The sequence below is a fragment of the Globicephala melas genome, chromosome 20 (genome assembly GCF_963455315.2).
Source record: "Globicephala melas chromosome 20, mGloMel1.2, whole genome shotgun sequence".
Lineage (NCBI taxonomy): Eukaryota > Metazoa > Chordata > Mammalia > Artiodactyla > Delphinidae > Globicephala > Globicephala melas.
Window position 1 is genome coordinate 48,663,422 of NC_083333.1, and position 22,230 is coordinate 48,685,651.

The 22,230-nt window shown below is 37.0% G+C and overlaps 1 protein-coding gene across 3 annotated transcripts in view; it reads left to right on the forward strand.

The window, feature by feature from the left end:
* Positions 1-22,230, forward strand: part of BCAS3 (BCAS3 microtubule associated cell migration factor) — a 573,053-nt gene that overhangs the window by 251,909 nt on the left and 298,914 nt on the right. For all 3 annotated transcript variants that reach the window (XM_060290805.1, XM_030881822.2, XM_060290806.1), the window contains 3 exons: positions 2,652-2,776; positions 4,768-4,933; positions 6,897-6,997. In XM_060290805.1, coding sequence (XP_060146788.1) covers positions 2,652-2,776; positions 4,768-4,933; positions 6,897-6,997 — 392 coding nt within the window. The remainder of the gene's footprint in view (positions 1-2,651; positions 2,777-4,767; positions 4,934-6,896; positions 6,998-22,230) is intronic.

The window sequence follows — 22,230 nt, forward strand, 5'->3', positions numbered from 1 at the left end:
TACTTTTAACCTAAGATACTTATTCTCTGCAGGAGATAATGAGTTTATGTAAATTGATACTGTGTTGGTGCTTTTTAGTTGTGTGTTCAGAAGCTGAGTTATGTATAACATTAAAGAAGCCTAAAAGACTTTAGCTTTTGACATTAACTGATTAGACTGTAAGCTAATGAACATACAAAATATATATATTTGCTTGGCTAAAGACTAAATTGATTATTATATTACAAAGGTAGCTAAGTGGCCCAGTAGCAACTTTTAAAATCTATTTAGGATGCATTCCGTAGATGCACCATAGACTCTCTTAAGAAGTGGCATGCTACTTGTTTTCTGTCTTGTTGCTTTTACCACATGATTTAAAAACAAAAACAAAAATAGCATTCATTAATTTGCAAAGAACTTTGAACTCGTACATTTTGTGGGATCATTGTTGCTTGATGGTGATTCTAGTAAAAACATAGTCACACAGTTGAAACACCTTTCAAAAAATTTTGGAATGTTTTTTTCCTCTCTCCTCTGCCTTCCAGCCTCCAAAAACTGACCAATGGAAGTTAAAAGATGCTAGTTACAGGAACTTACAGCATTTCAGTGATGGAAATAAAGGCTTTGAAGCAAAATTTACATTCTAAGGTAGTACAACAGAGAGCATCATAACCAGAAAGAACAATTCTGGTGCCGGTTACCCAGAAACCAAGGGAAGGTGCTTGTTTGTTCAGGTGTAGGTGGAGGGGAGTCTTCTCTTCTGTTGGTTTTGCAAAGGTTATTGCAGCTGTGGCAAATGCAGCAAGGAAAACGTGAAATTGTTGGTAGAAACAGATGCATTTTCTTACAGAAACTTAAAAATAAAAAAACTGTCATTTTATTCCCTATCAGTGGAAGTCTGACTGTGACTAGTGTTGGTGATTTAGGCATGGATGTGATTTTTATGGGTAATAACTTGTTGTGTTTAAGAAATGTTAATGATGGAAAGACGAGGCCTTTGCATATACGGCAATGTGCATTACATGAATTTGGTCAAAGGCAGAGAGACCAAGCAGAGTGGTTTCTGATCCAGACTTTTTGCTTTCCCTACAAGGAAGACATCAAAACAGAAGGCTCAGGAAATAAAATATGTGAGAGACTATTTCAGGTGTCATAACACCTGGAAAATGAGATTGCCAAAGTGAAGTCTGATTTTTTGAAAATTAGTTGAAGGCTGTGTGCTATACAGGAGATAGCGTTGAGTTCTGTGATATGGGAATTCACAGCGCTTTCTACACGTTACCTAATACAGTGGTTCGTAAACCTGAACGTGTGCCAGAATCTCCTGGAGGGCTATTAAAAACACAGATTGTCATGCCCCACCTCCAGAGCGAGGTGTGGCCTGATGAATATTTGCATGTCTAAGAGGTTCTCAGTGCTACTAGCCAGGGACTACACTTTGAGAACAAATAAAATGCTGTAAACCGTAAAATAACCCTAAGAGGTAGGCATTGCTGTCTTTCTGTTTTATATATTTTATATATTAGTTGTCTGAGCACTGAGAGGTTAAATAACCTAATCAAAATTCACACAGATAAAAAAGTGGCAGCACTGGGATTCGGATTTGTGTTTCCACCTGACTCCAAAACCCAGTCTTTCTCTGTCTAACCGTACTTCATTAAAAGATAAAGAGATAAAGGATAGTGAGCAAACGAAGGTAGAAATAATGTTATTTGACATTGGAGACTGACTAGCAGCGGCGAAACATTATTCTTGTGCTCCGACTGGGCTGTGATCTTGACCAGTGTACAGTGGGGCTATTTCCTGGTCTACGAGTCAGAGACAGTAATACACCATTTCTCTAAGGTGCCTGACAAAATTGCTAAAGAACTTTGGGGCAGTCTTTGACAAATTGGGAAAGAAGAGAGATACAGGATTTGCAAGAAGATGAAAGGTTGATATCAGAAGTCAATGGTATTAGAAGCTCAAAGCTGATTTGGGGAAAACAAAGAGGACAGCAAGTACTTTTTTATGGTAATTATGTGAAGTAGCAGGAGTTACTTAATGTGTCTTCAAACATAGGAGAAGCAGAATAAAAATTGACCTATCATCTTCACAAATCCACAAAGAAAAAATAAACAAGAAATAGGAAGATCAGTGACTGTAATCGCCCTAGATCTTTAGGTCTACTCACCAGACATTGTCTAACCATACATACATGTCTGAGAGCATTGTCAGGATTCCATTCTGTATCATCTCGTGTTTTCATACATGCTGTCTCCATTCAACTGTATTGTCAGTCCCACATTTTACATATTGAAGTGAACTGATAAACTATTCTATTATCGTGAGATGTTTTTGCTGGTTCTACTGTTCCACTTTGAAATATCCAGGGAAATGTTATCTATCTCAAATGGGTTGACTTGGATTTTGCCAGCACATTCTTCAAAAAGAAGCTAATTTTTCTTGGTCTAAGTTGCTATTCCGATAATACTCTGGAGCTTTGAACTAGTTTTACTTTTACTGCAGATCACAGTCTCACAACCACCAGTTATACTTACGGCAAAATGCATGTCCACGTGGGAACGTTTGAATACTTAGGGGCAAATTTTAAGGGAAATATGTCATTTTATCAAGGACCATGATTTTATCATGGTAATTTTTCTTTTTTTACTATCATTTTATTTTTTAAGCAAAGTTAAACCACCTCCACAAATTTCACCCAGCAAATCAATGGGCGGAGAATTTTGCGTGGCTGCGACGTTTGGGACATCCCGATCGTGGTTTGCAAATAATGCAGGTCTGAAAAGAGAAAAAGGTACGTATTTTTATTGAAGTTAAACTTGCCATTTGTAATTTTTGTTTCTTGAGGAAAATTCAGAGCAGTTCTCTTTGAATAATCTTGAGCCCAACAATAGAAAAAAATTTTCCCACTCAGTTAGCATGTCTCTCCTCAACTATTCAAGTCTCAAGAAGACAGGCTATCCTCTCACTGTAAATGTGGAATAAATTGGCCACTGAGTGTTTTTATTTTGTTTTGCTGGTGACAATATACAGGTGTTCTCAGTGCTGTCAATTCCATACCATTATATGTAACTTTTACATTTTTCTCAAACTAATTTCATGCCATTGTCTATAAAGTGTGGAGAGGAAAACCGTTGTTATCCCTATTTTAGAGATGAAGAATTTGAGATCAGTAAGTTTAAATAATTTAGCTAAGATCACTAGTTAGTAGGTTATGGTATCAGAGTTTGAACCCAGGTTTTCTAATGCTAAATCTGTCCTTAAAAAATAATCTACAACAGCTCTGCCATGTTATAAATTAAAAGATAAAAACAGGCTCCCACTCAGAAATAAGAATCATCTTTTATGGTGACCGTTGTCCCTTTGAATTTATATAGTGTTGTTGTTGTTTTTTTTTAAATCTCTCCTTTGACCACCAGAGTCAACTTATATAATTACTCTTTTAGTATGTGATTCCTCATTGTTTCTGTTTAGAAAAGAGTGCCTGCATTCGTGGACCAAGTGTTTAATTTTGAGTGTTAAAAATTTCCTCTTATTATTGTGATACTATTAAAGTAGGTCAGAAACTGAGTTGTTAGTGAGGCACTTTTCTGACAGGTTCCACAGGCTGTATTGTTCTTGGCAAAATGGCTCTCCCTTACGCTTAATACTGGCAGTCAGACGTCAGCCCTTTCCCTTGTTATCGCCTTTCAGTGGCCCTTTCCTTGGAAATAGGATCCCAGGCACAGCAGGCTCTTTACCTAAGTGGGAGAGGATACAGTAAAGTATGCAAGCCTTCCATTTTCTTATCCCATCTTTATTTTTTTGTTACCTCCTCAGCTTTAATGATGCTATCGAAATGACTTTTTGTTACTAGTTAAAACCCTCTGTGAAGCTCGATTTCAAATGCTTCTCGCTTCTGTTCTAATTACCCTTTTAACTTGCTACCCCTTTATGTCCCACTACTGGTCATTAGCCATTTTCTCAAAGCAGCTGTAATCCAGTCCTCTGGCATAGAGATAAGGTAACCCACCCAGCATTCATGAGGGATTTTATATGCTCCTAGGTTTACTGTAAAACCCAAGATAGAGGACTAAACCTGGTTTGGTAGTGAGGACATGTGTACTCCTTATAAAGTCATTTGATTAGATCCATATTCAGCACCTGACCTCAAAGTATGACTGGTCTTCATTTGCCGTGGGAGGAAAGAAGGAAGAGGATTGAGAGGAAAGAAGGACAAGGATTTGGGGGAGGAGGACATGTGTGTGTTTTTCATTTGTCTGTTTGTTTTAATCCAGAAGTTTAAAGGAGGAAGTTTTCTGAGAGAGAGTAGATGAGAAGTTAGGCTGATTTAGGCAAAGGGTCTCTCCTGCAGTTGAGTTGGTGCATCCAGTGTAACTAAATCTTAGTCCATACAGGGTTCCTTTTCTGTCAGTCCTTCCCTGTCCCACCTGATACCATTCATTTTTCGTAATGTGGGACAAATTACTACACTTCAGGCAAATACAAAAGACTATAATATTGTTTGAGCATACTAGAATTTTGAGTATATTTATGTCGTTCTTGAAATAAATTGCTTAAATTTAAAAATATTTTGATAGCATAGAACTTTTCATATTCGTTAGCGTCTACTTATAAGAGACAATTTTTAGGCAAGGAGCAGGCACCATGTGAAAAAGTTCCTGCCTTCTTATTTTCTCTCAGCAACCTCAGGAACGGACTGAAGGGTCAATAACTTGTAAAAATGATGCTGTGCTCCTTTTATGCCAATATCACATACGCAGGATCTGTTTTCCTGTTTTGTAGATCAGTCCAAACAAGTTGTAGTTGAATCCCTCTACATTATTAGCTGCTACGGGAACTTAGTGGAGCACATGATGGAGCCACGACCGCTTAGCACTGCACCCAAGATCAGCGATGACACCCCACTGGAAATGATGACATCTCCCCGAGCCAGCTGGACTCTGGTTAGGTAGTATCTCTTTTTGCTTTTTGTTTTTTGGGGTTTTTTTTAACAGCTTTGTTGAGATATAAAATATTAGAAGTGTACAATTTGGTAAGGTTTGACGACGTATGTATACAGCTGTGAAATCATCCCCATAAGTAACATTATATATATATCCATCACCTCAAATGTTTTCTTATGCCTCTTTCTAATCTCTCACCTGCCCCCCTTTATCCCTACTTCACCCACTGAGCCCCAGGCAACCACTGGTCTGTTCTCTGTCACTATAGATCAGTTTATAATTTCTAGAATTTTATATAAATGGAATCAGAGTGCATAGTCTTTTTGTCTTTTTTCTCCCAGCAAAATTATTTTGATTTATCCCTGTTGTGTTTTTTTATAATCCATTCCTTTTCTAATTGAGATATAATTTACATGTAATACATATAATACAATTCACCCACTTAAAGTGAATTTTCACTAGGTCTTGCATCCATCACCACAATCAATTTTCATCACCCCCCAAAGAAATCCCGTACCCATTAGCAGTCATCCCCTCCCTGCCCCCATTTTTCTTCAACCCTTCAGCCCTAGGCAACCACCAGTTTATCTCCTGTCTCTGGATTTGCCTACTCTGGACATCTCATATAATTGGAATCATGCAAAATGTGACCTGTTGCATCTGATTTCCTTTACTTAGTATAATGTTTTTAAGGTCCATCCATGTTGCAGCATGTAGCAGAACTTCATTCCTTTTTTATGGCCAAATAATATTCCATTGCATGGATATACCACATTTTGTTTATCCATTCATCAGTTGATGGGCATTTCCACAGTTTAGTTGTCATGAATTATGCTCCTGAGAATATTCATGTACAAATTTTTGTGTGGTCCTATGTATTCAGTTGTCTTTGGTATATGCCTTGGAGAAGACCTCCCTTTGAACTTCTTTCTCCTCACATCTTTGAGTTACCTTTTCTAGGACTTGTTTTTTTTTTCCTATCCCACATAAAGAGCTTTCGTGCTTCCCCTATTTCCAGTCTCATGCTCACTGCAAGTAGAAAGTACATTGAGATAGCCATTATGGGGAATGGAAACTAATATATATAGATTGGAAGGTTTCCTTTAAAGTGATTCCCCAAGATATAATGGCTTATCACTATAAAAATGTTTATTAACAATTAGAGTCCTTCTCAAAAGAACATAATCATTAGAACCTTTGTAATCTAGTATAAAGATGGAGAAATAAGATCTAGGATAAAATCCGTTCAATATAGTGTACAATAGTATAGGAGAGACAGAAAAAATTAGTCCTGACATGTATGGAAGGAAACAGACAAAAATGGATATGAAAATGATCTCTCTTCTTATGACATTTTAAAATATTCTTATATTGATTTTTGGAGGCTCTACCATTCTTTACTAGTACATTACTGCACTGGATTGATCTGATCAATATCTTATTTATCAAGCTATTTAGGAATGGGCAGATCTAATTAAAATTACTGCACCATCATTGAAATAAGTGGCTTATTTTGGCATTCAGATGCTAATTAGGTCTTTAATAAGCCAACCATTAACTGTGTTTTTTTAAGCCATTTTTATCTGCTTTTATTTTATTTTAAAATGTATACATATTCTAAGAATAGAGAGCTCTAACAAGTGTCAGAAATTAGGTAAAAATTAGTTGTGACATTTGAATTCCACACTTCCTCTCTGTTCAGTGTTTTGAATGTCTTGTCTATCGTATTGAAGGGTCGTCTGCTTTAAACTAATATTGGCTGTATGTAATTTGTATGACTCACTGCCACCTTTTATTCTTTCTAAGCAGATGGCCTTGTGTTTCAGGTTTCAGCACTCCAACAAGTTCATTTTAATGATTACAAAGATAGTGTGAGTTTATATCAATGTCTGTAAGTGGTGACAGTGATGATGATTTACATCCCATCTATTAAGCCTGAATATTAATATTCTTCTGCTGTTTCCTTAGAACTCCTCAATGGAATGAATTGCAACCACCATTTAACGCAAACCACCCTCTGCTCCTCGCTGCAGATGCAGTACAGTATTATCAGTTTCTGCTTGCTGGCCGTGAGTAGTTCTCATTTTTTTTCCTTCCATAGAGTATTTTGAGCTTTCATTTTAAAATGCTGACTTTTAATGCAACCATGCATATTACCACTGGTCCATAGGCCAGAGGCCATAAGTAATCAGACTGAGGCAAGTAAGATATTTAATACAAATGTATACCATAAGCTTTAGCACACATTAAGTATGCCTCTAGCTGTTCACATTCCCTGGCCATGAGATATCTGGTGGGCTCAAAATTTCTTTTAAAAAATGAGGATACTAGGATATAATAAAGTTTCATGAAATTGGAATTTGTTTCTGACATGAAAAAAGTTAAGCACTTTTCATTGTGAAAATTGTATCAGCAGGCTTTTTGCTTTGTAGAATTTTACTTGCAATAATGAAGTAGTGATTCCAGCTCCATCAGGATTTTGTTTGTTTACTTCTATACCTAAGCCCTAACATTTGTAGAGATTGATCTCGATTCTTTTTTTACTTAAGGAGAAAAAATGTAGATTGAACTAGAAACAGCCTTCTTTGTAGGTGAGGCCTGAAAAGATAATTTAATATTTATTATCCAGTTTATGGTCATAGAGTTAAAAATTCTTTACAATTATAATTCAGTTTTGTAGAATTCACTGGATCCTTAATTTTACTTGATGGCTCTGAGTACTGCATGTTTTTAAGAAACTTTCTAAAAATCAACAGACATGTTTTTAATGGAGTTTTGTTGAATCAGACTTCATTTCTTGCCTAGCTGTATTATGCAGCATGAAGTAAAATATTTGTGAAACAATTTTATTTTATGTTTATAGCGTGTTATATGTTATACTGGAAACAGAGACAGTATATTGACTTTGCTCTAAAGTTACGAAACTCTATAATTGTAACAAATAGTTGGCAGTCTCATTCTCTTGTATAATAAAACTCACTGATTCTTCTTCTTCATGTATTTATTGAGTGACTTCTATGTGTCAGGAACTTGTGGTTTAAATGAGAATAGTATGTTGCTTCTGTCCTCAATGAATTCAGTATCTAATTCAGGAGACAGGTGTTAAAAGATAAAAGGAAATGAGGCAGGTGCATCAGTGAAGGGTTATTCATTGAATTATGAGCTTTCACAGGGGGATAATAGGTAAGTGGTTTTCTGGTTCCAAGAAGCAGAGTACATAAAAGTTGTTAGGGTCTAGGTCATCTAAGCATATATTTAACTCTATCATATGACTTGGAAAATACATGACATTTATGTAATATCAATGTTCACGAGAACATTTCCCCCTACTTCTCAATAGGGGTGAAAATAACTAATTGTTGGATTAAGTGTAGGTAACTTTTTCAGAATTGATATTGGTTTTCTTTGTTTAGTTATTTTGATAGGTCTGCTCAGTAGACAAACAGTAGCAAGTCCCAAATATGTGAGAAAAAGATATGGGGGGAAAAATAATAAAAAAGCAACTGTCTCTATTCCTTAATTTTTTTGTTCCAGTGAATTAAGCTGATGGATATGACTTTATTTTAGCAGCTCTACTTGCACGGTTGAAGAACCGCCACTGTAGGCAGTAGCAAGCCATCAGTTGTTTTCAAGCATTGGAACGGCACCATCAGAACTGCATCTTAGAAAGATCACCCTGGCAGTGTTGTAATAAGAGGTTCGGTGGGGGTGGTGGGGGGAGTGGAGTCACAGTGATCCTGGAGCAAGATGAGAGGGCTTTAGTTAAGGCTGTTTACAGAGAAGACAGGACAAACCTGTGAGATGTTGCACAGTCGGACTAGAACAGAATTAGACAATTTGAAAGAAAGGTAGTCACTGATGATTCTGTGGTTTCTAAATAAAATACATAATATAATGCATTTTATGTGAGACCTTTTGAATTCCCGATGGACTAGCATTGGGATAAGGATGAAAAGGCCTAGTTTCCAGTTCTAGACCACCTCTCAATAACTTGGAAAATGTAAAGTATCAGTAATGATACTTGCTCTTACGAAGGTGTTACTATGGTCAGTGAAGTGATGCTAAAGTCCTTTAAAAACTTTAAAATAATCTATACATTTAAGCATCATTCTGAACCTTTGTTTCTTATCTCAGAAGTGCGTATCTTCAAATAATAGACTTCAGGGACTTAACAATGGAATCCCTATTCTGAATATGTGATTTTGACGATGTTGCCAGATCTGTCATCTAAGTGATAGACTTAATATGTCTGTCATATATCTAACTGACGTAATTATTATGTTTCCTCTTATCTAGTGAAATGTTAGTATAGATATAATTTAATAAGTTAAAAAATACCTAAGAGGCAGGTAATTCTGTAATAATTATTATATTGCTTCTTTACATTGACAGTAGAGACACAGATTTAGCCTGGATTTTTAAAGTCATGTTTTCAACATAAAGAAAGGCTATATGGGGCTTCCCAGGTGGCGCAGTGGTTGAGAGTCCGCCTGCCGATGCAGGGGACACGGGTTCGTGCCCTGGTCCGGGAAGATCCCACATGCCGCAGAGCAGCTAGGCCCGTGAGCCATGGCCGCTGAGCCTGCGCGTCCAGAGCCTGTGCTCCGCAATGGGAGAGGCCACAGCAGTGAGAGCCCCGTGTACCGCAAAAAAAAAAAAAAAGAAAAAAAGAAAGGCTATTTGATTGAGAGTCCTCAACAAGATAGTATATTTCATGACTGAAGCAATTAAATATGCAAAACATGGGCATCTGCATCAGAGGAGTAAGAGCTGAAATATGATTGGTGAAAGCAATGCTGGAGCCAGTTTAGAGAGAATGCCTTTGCCTACCCATCTGTTGAGCCCTCTGTAAGTTAGAGCCTCATTAAGAAAACTTTCTTATTACCTTCTTGCTTGACTTTCTCTCCGGTTTCCCTTACTGAAGCCATTTGAAAAGATGACGTGTATACTGTACCTGGTGGCAGGAAGTTTTTTGTTTTATTCAACCATATTGAAAATCACTTCTTACTTCCCAACCTGCAAACTGTTGATAAATATATTACTGAAGGTATTTTCAAATATAACCATTTGGAGTAAAACTGTAATGCAACCTTCACAAACGTTGTCAGTATTTTCTTTGGTTGTATCTGGATCTGTGGATCAAGTGAAGCAGACTTGTTCAAACTCCGGAAATTATAATAATAGTGGACAAAGAATGATGTAAATGGAAATGCGAAAGAGACTTTGTCTCAGGGAGAGGAGAGTAGGAGAGCAGGATGTTTAGCAAGGAATCCCCACTCCCCTTTCAGCCCTGTAATCATAATAAATACACCACTAGTTGTAAACAAAGTTCTGCATATGTGGCAAAAGGGTGACTGGTGGTAAGGGAAAGGGAAACCTGCCTGAACGCTAAAGACTTCTTACCTAAATTTAGTGAAGTAAGTTAAAACTCCAAATTTTGTATTAACTGTAGTCACACTTCCTACCCATATTAAATGAATGGAATGATACAAAATTGAGCAATTTGGGTATATCATAAATTGACTTATAGTAGCCTGCTCCTTACAAGAGCTCCTCACTATGGAGATAGAAATCACTCCTTTGTCATTAGGAGGATAAGCCATAAGAAACTGCTGTTTAGAATAAGCAAAAAACGTCATATGGTTTGAGTAGATTGACTAGTTTATGTGTGCAAAGTGGATATGCAGTTGGTAATCTAATCTTGCTATATAGCTCAGTAAAGGTAAAAGTCAAGAATCTAATATAAAAAAAAAAGTTTTGCCTGGGTTGAAATCTTGGGAATCGTTTATAAAAAGATTATAGTAGTGGTGATTAGTGATTTTTGTGCTAACGGTATATTTTCTTCCTTCTGAAAAAAAAAAAACGCATGCTATAGTTACCTTTTCTAAAATAGGCTTTTTATTTCAGTGTATTTCTTTGCCAAATACAAAGATAAACATTAGACGAGACTAACAAATATCAACCAGCTTTGAATGTGATCCAGAGTAGACAATGCTTTTTCTTCAGTCTGCTTCAGAGCTTCCCAAATTGTAAATTAGAAACAGGGCTTACTTGGGAACGTTTTATTTAGGGCAAAAATAATGTTTCCTCCTTTTCTTTCAGGTAATTTGGCAGCAGCAGTATTTTTTAAGTTGCTGACATTAACTAGCTTTGTTGGGGGTAGGTCAGACTTTGAACTTCCAAGATAATCCATGGGTTTGTGAGAAGTTCCTCCCTAAGCTTACTGAATTTTCTTTGTTAAATGGTAACAAAGGATCACTCAACAGAAATATAGCTTTGATACACAATAGAAAGGTGACTGGGATCCATAGAACCCCCTCCCAATGTTTTATTGGGGATATAATTGTTTTTCTCTACTTATAAAGGCATTATAGGAAAGGTGGGGAAAGCCTTTGACACTAGATGGAAGAGAATGAAGAACACTGAAAATGGTTAAAGCATATATGTGGGTTTTTGTTAATTATTTAACTCTTTCAAATATAATTCACTGTTAACACAAAAATAGTATCAATGTATTGTGGTCTTTAAAACACATACATACGTGTGTGTGTGTGTCTGTGTGAGACAACAGTAGCATAAAGGCCAGGAGTGTGGGAAATGGAACTATACTATTGTAAGTTTTTATAGTATATGTGACTTCAGCATCATTTGAAGGTTGTTAAAGATGTATATAATGAAATTTAAAAAAACCTAAGTGCTCAAAAAGGAAATAAAATGTTAACAAATAAGCAAGTTGATGTAACCCTAAGCATGTCAGTGCTCACATTAGTTATAAATGGTCTAAACATCTAAACAAGTCATGGATCAAAAAATAAACCCCAGCTATATGCTGCTTAGGAGAAACCCACTTTTTTTTTTTTTTTTTTTTGCGGTACGCGGGCCTCTCACTGTTGTGGCCTCTCCTGTTGAGGAGCACAGACTCCAGACACGCAGGCTCAGTGGCCATGGCTCACGGGCCCAGCCGCTCCGCAGCATGTGGGATCTTCCCGGACCAGGGTATGAACCTGTGTCCCCTGCATCGGCAGGCGGACTCTCAACCACTGCGCCACCAGGGAAACCCCCACTTTTTTTTAATCAGCATTTTTTAATTGAAGTATAGTTGACTTAAAATGTTGTGTTAATTTCTGCTGTACAGCAAAGTGATTAAGTTATATATTCTTTTCCATTATGGTTTATCATAGGATATGGAATATAGTTCTCTGTGCTCTACAGTAGGACCTTGTTGTTTATCTGTTCTATATCTAAAAGCTTATATCTGCTAACCCCAACCTCCTCCCCCTTGGCAACCACCAGTCTGGAGAAACCCCCTTTAAACCCTCGCTTGCTACATTAATATAAGACTAAGTAGAACACTCCACCCAACAACAGTAGAACGTACATTCTTTTCAAGTGCACAGGGAACATTGACAAATAGAGACCTTCTTCTGGGCCATAAAACAAGTCTCAATAAGTTTAAAAGCTTTCAGGTTATACAAAGTATGTATATTCTCTGACCACGGTGGAATTAAATAAGAAATGATTAACAGGTCTCTGAGAAATCTACAAATATTTGGAAACTAAACAATACACTTCTACATGATACATGGTTCACAGGAAAAGTCAAAAGGGAAATTAGGATTATTTTTAGCTGAATGAAAATGAAAACAGAACACATCCCTATCTTAGACTACTATTCAGGGAAAAAAATAGTAGATTGAAGTATAAATACATGCAACAAGTTGGATGATTCTTAAGAACATCGTGCGGAGAGACAGAGTACGACAGAGAGTTTTGAATATGACCATAAAGGGTCCGGTAGATCTTTATGGTGATGGAACCGTTCTGTATCTTGATTACTATTTTAGCAAATTCTTATGAATCTGTAATTCTTTCAAAATAAAAACTTCATAGAAAAATGAAACATTTGTGGGATGGCATTAAATTACTACTCAAGGTGAAATTTATAGGACTAAATGCCCATGTTATAAAATGAAATCAATGACTCAGCTTTCACATTCAGAAACTAGTAAAGTAGAGGGAATTAAAACACAAAAAAGGTAATAATAAAGATGAGTGAAATCAAGGAAATAGAAAACATAAAAACAATAGAAATAATATAGAAAAATAGGAAAAAGTATTTAAACCATAACGCTGTGGTGTGGTTTTCTTCTGCTTGGAGTCTGTGAGATTCTTCAATCTGTGAAGTTTTAATTTTCATCAGATTTGAAAATTTTAATACAGTTACATCTTCACATTTTTTTCTGTCACTCTGCTTCTCTCCTTTTGTGACTCCAATTATATGTCTGTTGACAACTTGATATTTTCCCAGCTCACTGGTTCTTTGTTCAGTTAAAAAATTCTCTTTCCTTCACTCTGTTTGATTTTGTATAGTTTATATTTCTATGTATTTATATATATATTGTCTTCTGCTGTCTAATCTGCTGTTTTATTCAACACATTCTTCATTCCAGATACCATATTTTTCATCTATAAGTTCCATTTGGATGTTCTTTTATATCTTTCATTTCTTTCCACATCACATACCTGTTTGAACATACGAGACATATATTTTGTAATTGTTGTTTTAGAGTCCTTGTGTGCTAATTCTTTTCACCCTGGTATTGCTTGGGTTTTTTTTCTATTGATTGATTTTTCTTCTTGGTGTGCTTTCCTGCTTCTTTATGTGCCTAATGATTTTTGATAGGATGCTGGGCATTTTTGGTTTCATGTTCTTGAGTGGTGGATTATTCTGTTTTCCTAGGATGTAGTCAAATTACTTGGAAAAAATTTGATTCTTTCTTTGTTTATTTTTAAGCTTTGTTACGGAGGGTTCAAAATAACCTTTTGCTTAGGACTAATTTAATTATTTTAGGAGATAATGTAAATCTAGTCTCTTTTATGTGGCCAGTAGTAGATATGGGTGACCCTAATTGATTTTTACATTTCTTGTCCTTAAATCCTATGTATTATCTTGATATTACATTATACCAGTTCTGCTGCCTTTACTTTTGACTCATTACCTTCCCTAACATAAATAGAAATAAAAAACATGTATATGAGTATCTATAACACATTGTGATAAGTGCTTGTTAATAGCATGAATTAATTGGTATAGAAAGGATGGTGAAGGATGAAGGAGGTACAGAGAATTCAAACCATAGCTGCTGGGACAGAAATGACTTAGGAAACCATAATTTGAAAAGATACATGCACCCCAGTGTTCATTGAAGCACTATTTACAATAGACAAGGCATGGAAGCAACCTAAATGTCCATCGAAAGAGGAATGGATAAAGAAGATGTGGTAATATATACAATGGAATATTATTCAACCATAAAAAAGAATGAAATAATGCCATTTGCAGCAACATGGATGGATCTAGAGATTGTCATACTGAGTGAAGTAAGTCACACAGAGAAAGAGAAATATCGTATATCACTTACATGTGGAATCTAAAAAGAAGTGATACAAATGAACGTATTTATAAAGCAGAAATGGACTCACAGACTTAGAGAATGAACTTATGGTTACCAGGGGTGGGAGGGTAGAGGGAAGGGATAGTTAGGGAGTTTGGGATTGACATGTACACACAGTGTTATGTGGCAGCCTGGATGGGAGGGGAGTCTTGGGGAGACTGGATACATGTATATGTATGGCTGAGTCGCTTTGCTGTGCACCTGAAACTATCACAACATTTTTAATCGGCTATATTCCAATATAAAAAGTTTAAAAACAAGAAATTCAAAGAAGGAAGAAGTTAATTGTTAGTGGGATGGAGAGAAGTGGCTGAATTTCAGAGAAATTGAGCAAGTTGCCTCTGTAGGATTTGGGACTATATGAGGTTACTGAAGAAAAGTGAGGAGGAATGGATAACTAGCTTAACACTAGGTTATGCCATTCATTGAAACATTAAAGAGAAATATGTTGCCTAGAGTAGGAGAGAGAATTGCTGATTGCAGTGTTGCATCTGTTTTGGTGCATGCAGTATGTATCCTGGTGGTAATATTCAGTAGGTTCTTGGAAATAACTCAGAACCTTCCATGTGTGTATTTATAGATTTGAGCTCCTTTCTGAGATTGTTTGGATATGTAATTAGTAATTGATGTAAGCTTTCTCTGAAATAATTGTATCCTAGAGAGAATTTAGAGAGAAGAGATGAGGTTCCATTATGGTACAGACAGCATAACATGTAAGAAGGCAGTGTTAATCATTCTAAAAGCTCCACCTGAAACCTTACTTTTCAATAGCTGGGCTATCTATTGATATATCGGCTTTTTAAAAACGTTTTTGCTTTACTGATCACTTGGACTTTACTAGCACTTTTGTTTAAATCTGTATATATAATGAAGTAGATAATACCTAAAGCTAGTATTGAAATTTGTCTTACCCATAGAAGTATGAAAAACACAAGTAGGCAGCATATTTAAGGTTAGATTCTAGAGATCTTAATTCCCAACTAAATTTTTTGCTGCTGGCCTACCGGCTACAACTGTGAGAGTAAAAATAGGAAATATTTTTCCTTGTAATATAAAGTCACACTTTGGGGTTTAGAGTTGAAGACATTTTTAGCCTATTTTACTGTCTTGTTTCATTGGTTTTACAATACAGTGGTGATCTATTTTGAACATACTGATACAAAAAGGAAGAAAAAAGTATTGCTCTCCTCTACCAGGGTCATTATCAGTACCCTGGCAAAGCAGTTAAATGTGCAGCAGTTTTCTGAGCTGCTCTCTTTGGAGTGTCACATTAGATTTAACCTAACATCCTGGATTGCATCGTTGTTGTGGTATGTACCAAGTATGGTGGAGGTACTCAACACTATTTCCTTGCATTGTCCATAATAAATATTTGCCCAAGATTGGGTAGGGTGGAAGGGGAAAGAAAGAAATGTTTTTCTCCTGTAGAGGAAACTTGTAATGTAGGACTTATTTATAGAGTATTTATAGTCCATTGTTGGTCATTGGGTGTGTCATACTGCTCTATCTAGGTCTGAATATCTGAGGTACTTAAGAAACCACTTCATATTGAGTTATATTTGATGGATTCTCTTATTTATAGTTAATTTTATCCACTGACATGTCCTTCCATAGAGAAATGATTTTAGTGAAACGAATGGTGTTTTTCTTCAGGAGACTAGAAGTTTGAGACATACTGACCCTGAATTTAGCCATATATATGTTGTATAATTTGGAGAACATTATGAAATTGAATACATTGTCTTCCTCAATGAAAAAATATCATATAGTTAATCAAAAAGTTTAGATTAGAGTACCCTTTTCCTTCTTCTTTCCCTTTGTGTTTAATGGGATACATGCTTTTTATTGATACCCGTATCTTTACATAGATCTTCACACCTATGGAATAGTTCATTGGGTTTCTCTGTCATCGTTGATTTATTGTTGAGATGTTTCACCATCAAAAGTCCTCTCTTTTACAACATAATGACCTATACTCCATTCTGAAGTAAGTCTTGGCATTTCTGTCATTTGCTTTAGTATTTATCATTTGGAGAAATGATGTCAAACCACCTTCCTGTCATAATTACATGTCAAACCACCTTCCTGTCATAATTGTTCTTAAAATTGAAATGAAACAAAAACGTTTTTATAGAGGGTTTTTTGGTACTTTTAAATATCTTGCTTACTTTATTTTACACAACTGTGTGACATCACAACTTACTGTACCTGTTGGTTGCTTTATTTTTAATAAATTTATTTATTTTATTTATTTATTTTTGGCTGCGTTGGGTCTCCGTTGCTGCGTGCAGACTTTCTCTAGTTGTGGTGAGTGGGGGCTGCTCTTCATTGTGGTGAGCGGGCTTCTCATTGCAGTGGCTTCTCTTGTTGCGGAGCATGGGCTCTAGGCATGTGGGCTTCAGTAGTTGTGGCTCGCAGTCTCAGTAGTTGTGGGTCGCAAGCACTAGAGTGCAGGCTCAGTAGTTGTGGCACACGGGCTTAGTTGCTCCGTGGCATGTGGGATCTTCCGGGACCATGTCCCCTGCATTGGCAGGCGGATTCTTAACCATTGTGCCACCGGGAAGCCCTGTAGGTTGCTTTATGACCTGCTTTTTTTTCAGGTACAGTTGACAGTATATTCTTTTCCATTTATGCTATTAATATTCATTGCCATCAGATTGGCAGATTTGGCTGGGATAGAACATTGATTCTGATAGATTAAAGAAAAATAATCTATTGGTCATAAAGCCTCTAGTCCATGAGTACCTCTGCTTCTGCTGTCATTTACTCTAACCCACCAGAGTTTAAGTTTCTTATATTCAGATACTGATACCCCTGAATATGCATTTTGTTAGTTGAGTAGTGGGGATATAGGATGGAGGGTACAGGGATATCTGTTTGCCTTTTTCTCCAAAAATAAGGAACTAAAAGAATGGTCTGTGTCTGCTTACCTGCAATAATGTAATGGGTTGATATTGGCAGGAGCTTGTGGTTTGATGTGCCATCACTTCCATCAGTAAGGTTAATTGCTAACAAATGACTAAATGGGAATTTAGGGGGAATGCTACAGCTGTCTGCTACGTTAGTGGTGATGGGAGTTCTGGCGCCATTTCAGGGTCACTATTTGTATCTGTCTATCAGAGTTAGAATACAGTTGTTTCTCTCAGTTTCAGCCTTCTCTATAGAATTTCTGTCAATTGTTTGACTCCATTAAGTGTGCAGAGGAAATAAAAGCCTGAATGACCAATCCACCAGGGGCTATGGATAGACCCTTTCATTGTCCATACTCAGAGCACTGCATTAGGTCTCATTATCCATTTATAATAAGCGACCTCTGCCCCCTGGGTCATTGAAAAATATTCAGTGTGCTCTTCTGACACATAGGGCACCTTTCTCAGCAGACACATCAAACAATGGGACGTCTGGTAGTCTGGAGGACTAGTGCACATGGCAGGTTTTTAAATACACAGCCTTGTGCCAAATCACTCTGACAATTTGCTCTTGCATGGTTCATAAATGTACTAAGGGGAGCCTAATGTCTGGAAGATGAATGTAATATTCCTTTCCTCTTTTCTTTCTTTCTTTTTCTTCTGTTTAAAACAAATTTTTTTTGCCATGTTTTTCAGTATTGTTTTCTAGAAAGGATTTGCCTTCATGTCTGCTTTCGCATTTCCTGATAGAGAAATATGGAAAGATTTGGACATAGTGAATGGATAGAGCCATCATCTTTGGAAAGTATTTGCGAAATACACCCATGGAGGTTATCTGTGGTACACTAAAAACCTATCTTCTGTTTCCTGCTGTGCCCAAACTGGTAGTGATTAAATATCCCACTGAAAAGTTTGAGAAAGAACTTGATACTTCCTTGATCACTATAGTCCAGATTTCTTCTGTGATATAAATTTAGGCCACCTACTTGAAATCTCCGTGGTTCTCTCTCCAGCCCCCAGTGCATAGATAGACTTGGGGAAAAGATGGAGATAACATAGTGATTATTGGATGAAATATAAAGTAAGAAAACTGTCATGTCCGGAGCTTCACACTGTATAAGCTGAAGGTGGCCTTCTAAGAGTCTTGTCTAATGGTTACTAACTATGTGGCCTTAACAGTACAGTGCACTGTTAAGTACTGCTAGGAGTCAGTCATTTACCTGAAGGATGTTGGGATAGGAAAATAAAAGATTGAGAGCCACTTCTTTAGCAGTTCATATGAAGAAACATTAAGAATAGGGGAAAGTGTTTATAAGAGTACTTTTTAAGTTTAAGATGCATACATTTCATTGGTAAAGCCTTGTTCCTCTCTTGGAAGCTTACATACTTTGCATTTTTTGTGTCACATATATTGGCTTGATCAATTTATTTAAAATATATGAAACACACAGGCATTCAAAGAAAACCAGTATTACAATGAACTGGCAGCCACACCGTCCAGTAGACCCCAGATGTCTAGTTCAGCAAAGCAGTTTTCCTATTAAATGATGTACTGTGGCATGCTCTCAGATCCCGGGACACAGAGGTGTCACCTCCAAAGAATGACCGTTGAGTTCCAGCTCAGATTTTTCTTTCCAAACCAGTTATGGAAAACCATGTAGTTGTCAGAACTCTCTCCATGACAAGAATTAATATATTAACTGGATTATAGCACCATTTGACAAATTGCTTACTAAATACATCAAAATTGATTGGACATTCTGTATTTGAATTGACAAATGGCTGCATTAGGAGAACGAGGGAAATCCATTAATTATAGCCGCTCTCAACCATGGGAAATATAATCATATAAATATAGATTTTGTTAAAACAAAAATCTCCACTTTATGGTAGCATTGCTTATGTGTTTACCTACACCTCTTTGTTGTTAACAGAAGGGCTGCTCTTGGCCACTGCCCTTTACATAATCATAAAAAAATAATAATTTCTGCTCTGTTATATGTTTCAGGCCCTCCTGACTGCATAATAGTTTTTAGTTCTTATTCCAGAAAAGTAGAAAATACCAGGGAAACTCAGCCTTTCTGCTTGGTTCTCAGCTGCACCCCTGTCTGTCCATCTTGCCCTTGGAGTCTCATTTAAGTCAGAAGCTTTACTTTTTGCTTTGATGGTGTATAAGCTTTTATCATCACTCAATTTCTTCTTTTTCTCATGGTCTTTCTTTCTGAAGGTAACCAACCGAATGACCAAGGCAGAAGGGAGGTGGGTGAATGCCGTGGATTGTCTCTCTCCAGTTTGAGTCTGTTCTCCTTATTGTTGACATATGACAGGAGGCTTTCTGCCATGTGATTTTGTGGAAGTTGGTGGAGAGACGAGAAACACTGGAGTGCCTTTGTACCATTAGTTTCTTGCCTTTTCTACTATGCTTTCTTTGTATTTTATGACCACATGAAGAGCATCAGAACCTCCCTTACATGGTGTCAAGTCTGGGTCAGAGCTGAGATTTTTTTTTTTTTTTTTTTTTTTTTTTTTTTTTGCCGTACGCGGGCCTCTCACTGCTGTGGCCTCTCCTGTTGCAGAGCACAGGCTCTGGACGCTCAGGCTCAGTGGCCATGGCTCACGGGCCTAGCCGCTCCGTGGCATGTGGAATCTTCCCGAACCGGGGCATAAACCCGTGTCCCCTGCATCGGCAGGCGGACTCTCAACCACTGCGCCACCAGGGAAGCTCCAGAGCTGAGATTTTTAAGAATATTTTGCGTTTACTGTTTTTTTCTTCTCTTGGGCACTCTGCTGCCTTCCAAGGCTGTTCCTAGGTACCAGTGGTCCTCCCATGGTTATGTCACTTATACTTTAAGTATAAAACCAAACCAATATTATCTAAAATGAAATCTTCTAATTCCTCAGGGGTATTATAGAGAATGTAAAGTGTGGTTCAAGGTACTTTCTTTTCTGTTACTACATGTAAGGCTTCCTTGAATGTCTGTAACTTCTTTGTGTTGGGACTTCTGTTCACAGTCATTTTTTCCCATTATTCCATAGCTTTATATGGTATCTCTGATCAGTATACATAGATGTTTATTAAGATGAGAAAAATGATTATATTAAGACATGAAATAAAGGAATCATGGAGACTAACTCGGTGATATAGTTTATATTTGGGGATAAATAACTCTCAGATGTTTCACATGAAAATTTTAATTTAAAATAATGAACTTACCAGGTAGAGACATCATGAATTGAAACAGTTTATACTTCAGGTTAAGAACATGGTCTTTGGAGTTTGCAGTTCTAAATTCCATTTCTGCTATTTGCTGGCTGGGTGACATTGGGCAGATAACCTCTCTGGGCTTTAGTTTACCCGCCATTAAAATGGGAATAATACTTACCTTACAAGATTGTGTTAGATTAAATGAGGTAATTCATCCAAAAAGCTTTACACATTATCTTGGATAGAATAAAAACTTAGCAAAGATTAGCTTTTGTTTGTAGGTCGTGTTAACAGAAATAGTATTCTTGTTCTCCTTTGAGGTCTTTCTTGCCTCTATCCCTTCCAAGAGCTTTATGACTGAGATACTATTAGTCGGCACGGCTTTGTTGTTAACAAGCAACAGTGAAGAGAAAACATTTGTGGTAAATCCTGTCTCTTCTGTTTTTAAGTGGTCATCTGGACAAGTATGGCTCTAACCTGAGCATTTTCAAACCTATAGAAAGAAATTTTTCTTAGCAATTTTAATTTATTGATGCAAATGAAAATTTCTCTTAGACCTATTTGTTTTGAGCATCTTCAATACCTTAGTAATTTATAGGAATTGGGATTTTTCTTGGTGTCCACTGCATTCTGAAAGGCTTTACTCTGGATAATTGCCTTAAAACTCTGAAACTTTTACATAAAAGGTAAGATTCTCAACCCCCAGACTTCTGAAATGCCAGAAGGGCATTTGATTTTCTGAGTTTGTCATTAGAATCATTGTTCACTATTCCAGTGAGCCTTTTGTTTTTTACTCCATATTTTTTGAAGTTTATAGTGAACATGTGTTCATATAATATTATTTAGGTGATTTTTTTTTTTTTAAAGGCAATGAGAGAGGAAGAGAGGGAGGGAGGGGAAAAGGAAGAAAGAAAAAGAATGAAAGGAGAGGGGACTTCCCTGGTGGCGCAGTGGTTAAGAATCTGCTTGCCAATGCAGGGGACACGGGTTTGAACCCTGGTCCAGGAAGATCCCACATGCAGCGGAGCAAATAAGCCTGTGCGCCACAACTACTAAGCCTGCGCTCTAGAGCCTGCGAGCTACGACTGCTGAGCCTGCGAGCCACAGCTACTGAGCCCACGTGCCACAACTACTGAAGCCTGCATGCCTAGAGCCCGTGCTCCACAACAAGAGAAGCCACTGCAATGAGAAGCCCGTGCACCACAACGAAGAGTAGCCCCCGCTCGCCGCAACTAGGGAAAGCCCGCGCACAGCAACGAAGACCCAACGCAACCAAAAAAAAAAATCTTTAAAAAAAAAGAAAGAGGGAAAGAAGGGGAGACGGAAGGACAGACTATATTGCAATTTGTTATAGAGCATAGAAATTAAATGTTATACTAAGGCTAAAGGTATTAACATGGATGATCCTCACACGTATGGTGCTGTGGGAAAACAACATAGTCCTGAATACTTCATAGATCTCCTAGTCTTGCCAAGAAAAGAATCAAGATGGCTCTGTGTCCAACTGCGGGTCAAGAAATGTTTGCTGTTTTTTTCATTCATGCAACAGACTTAAAAAATTTTTTTTATTATGGAAATGTTGAAACATTCACAGAAGTACAGTGAATAGTATGAGTCTGCCTATTACTCAGCTTGAAGAATTAACAACATTCTGCCACTCTTGTTTCTTACGTTCTCTTAAAATCTTTTTTTTTTTAACGTATGGTGGATAAAAGTATTGTGAGAAAGCCACC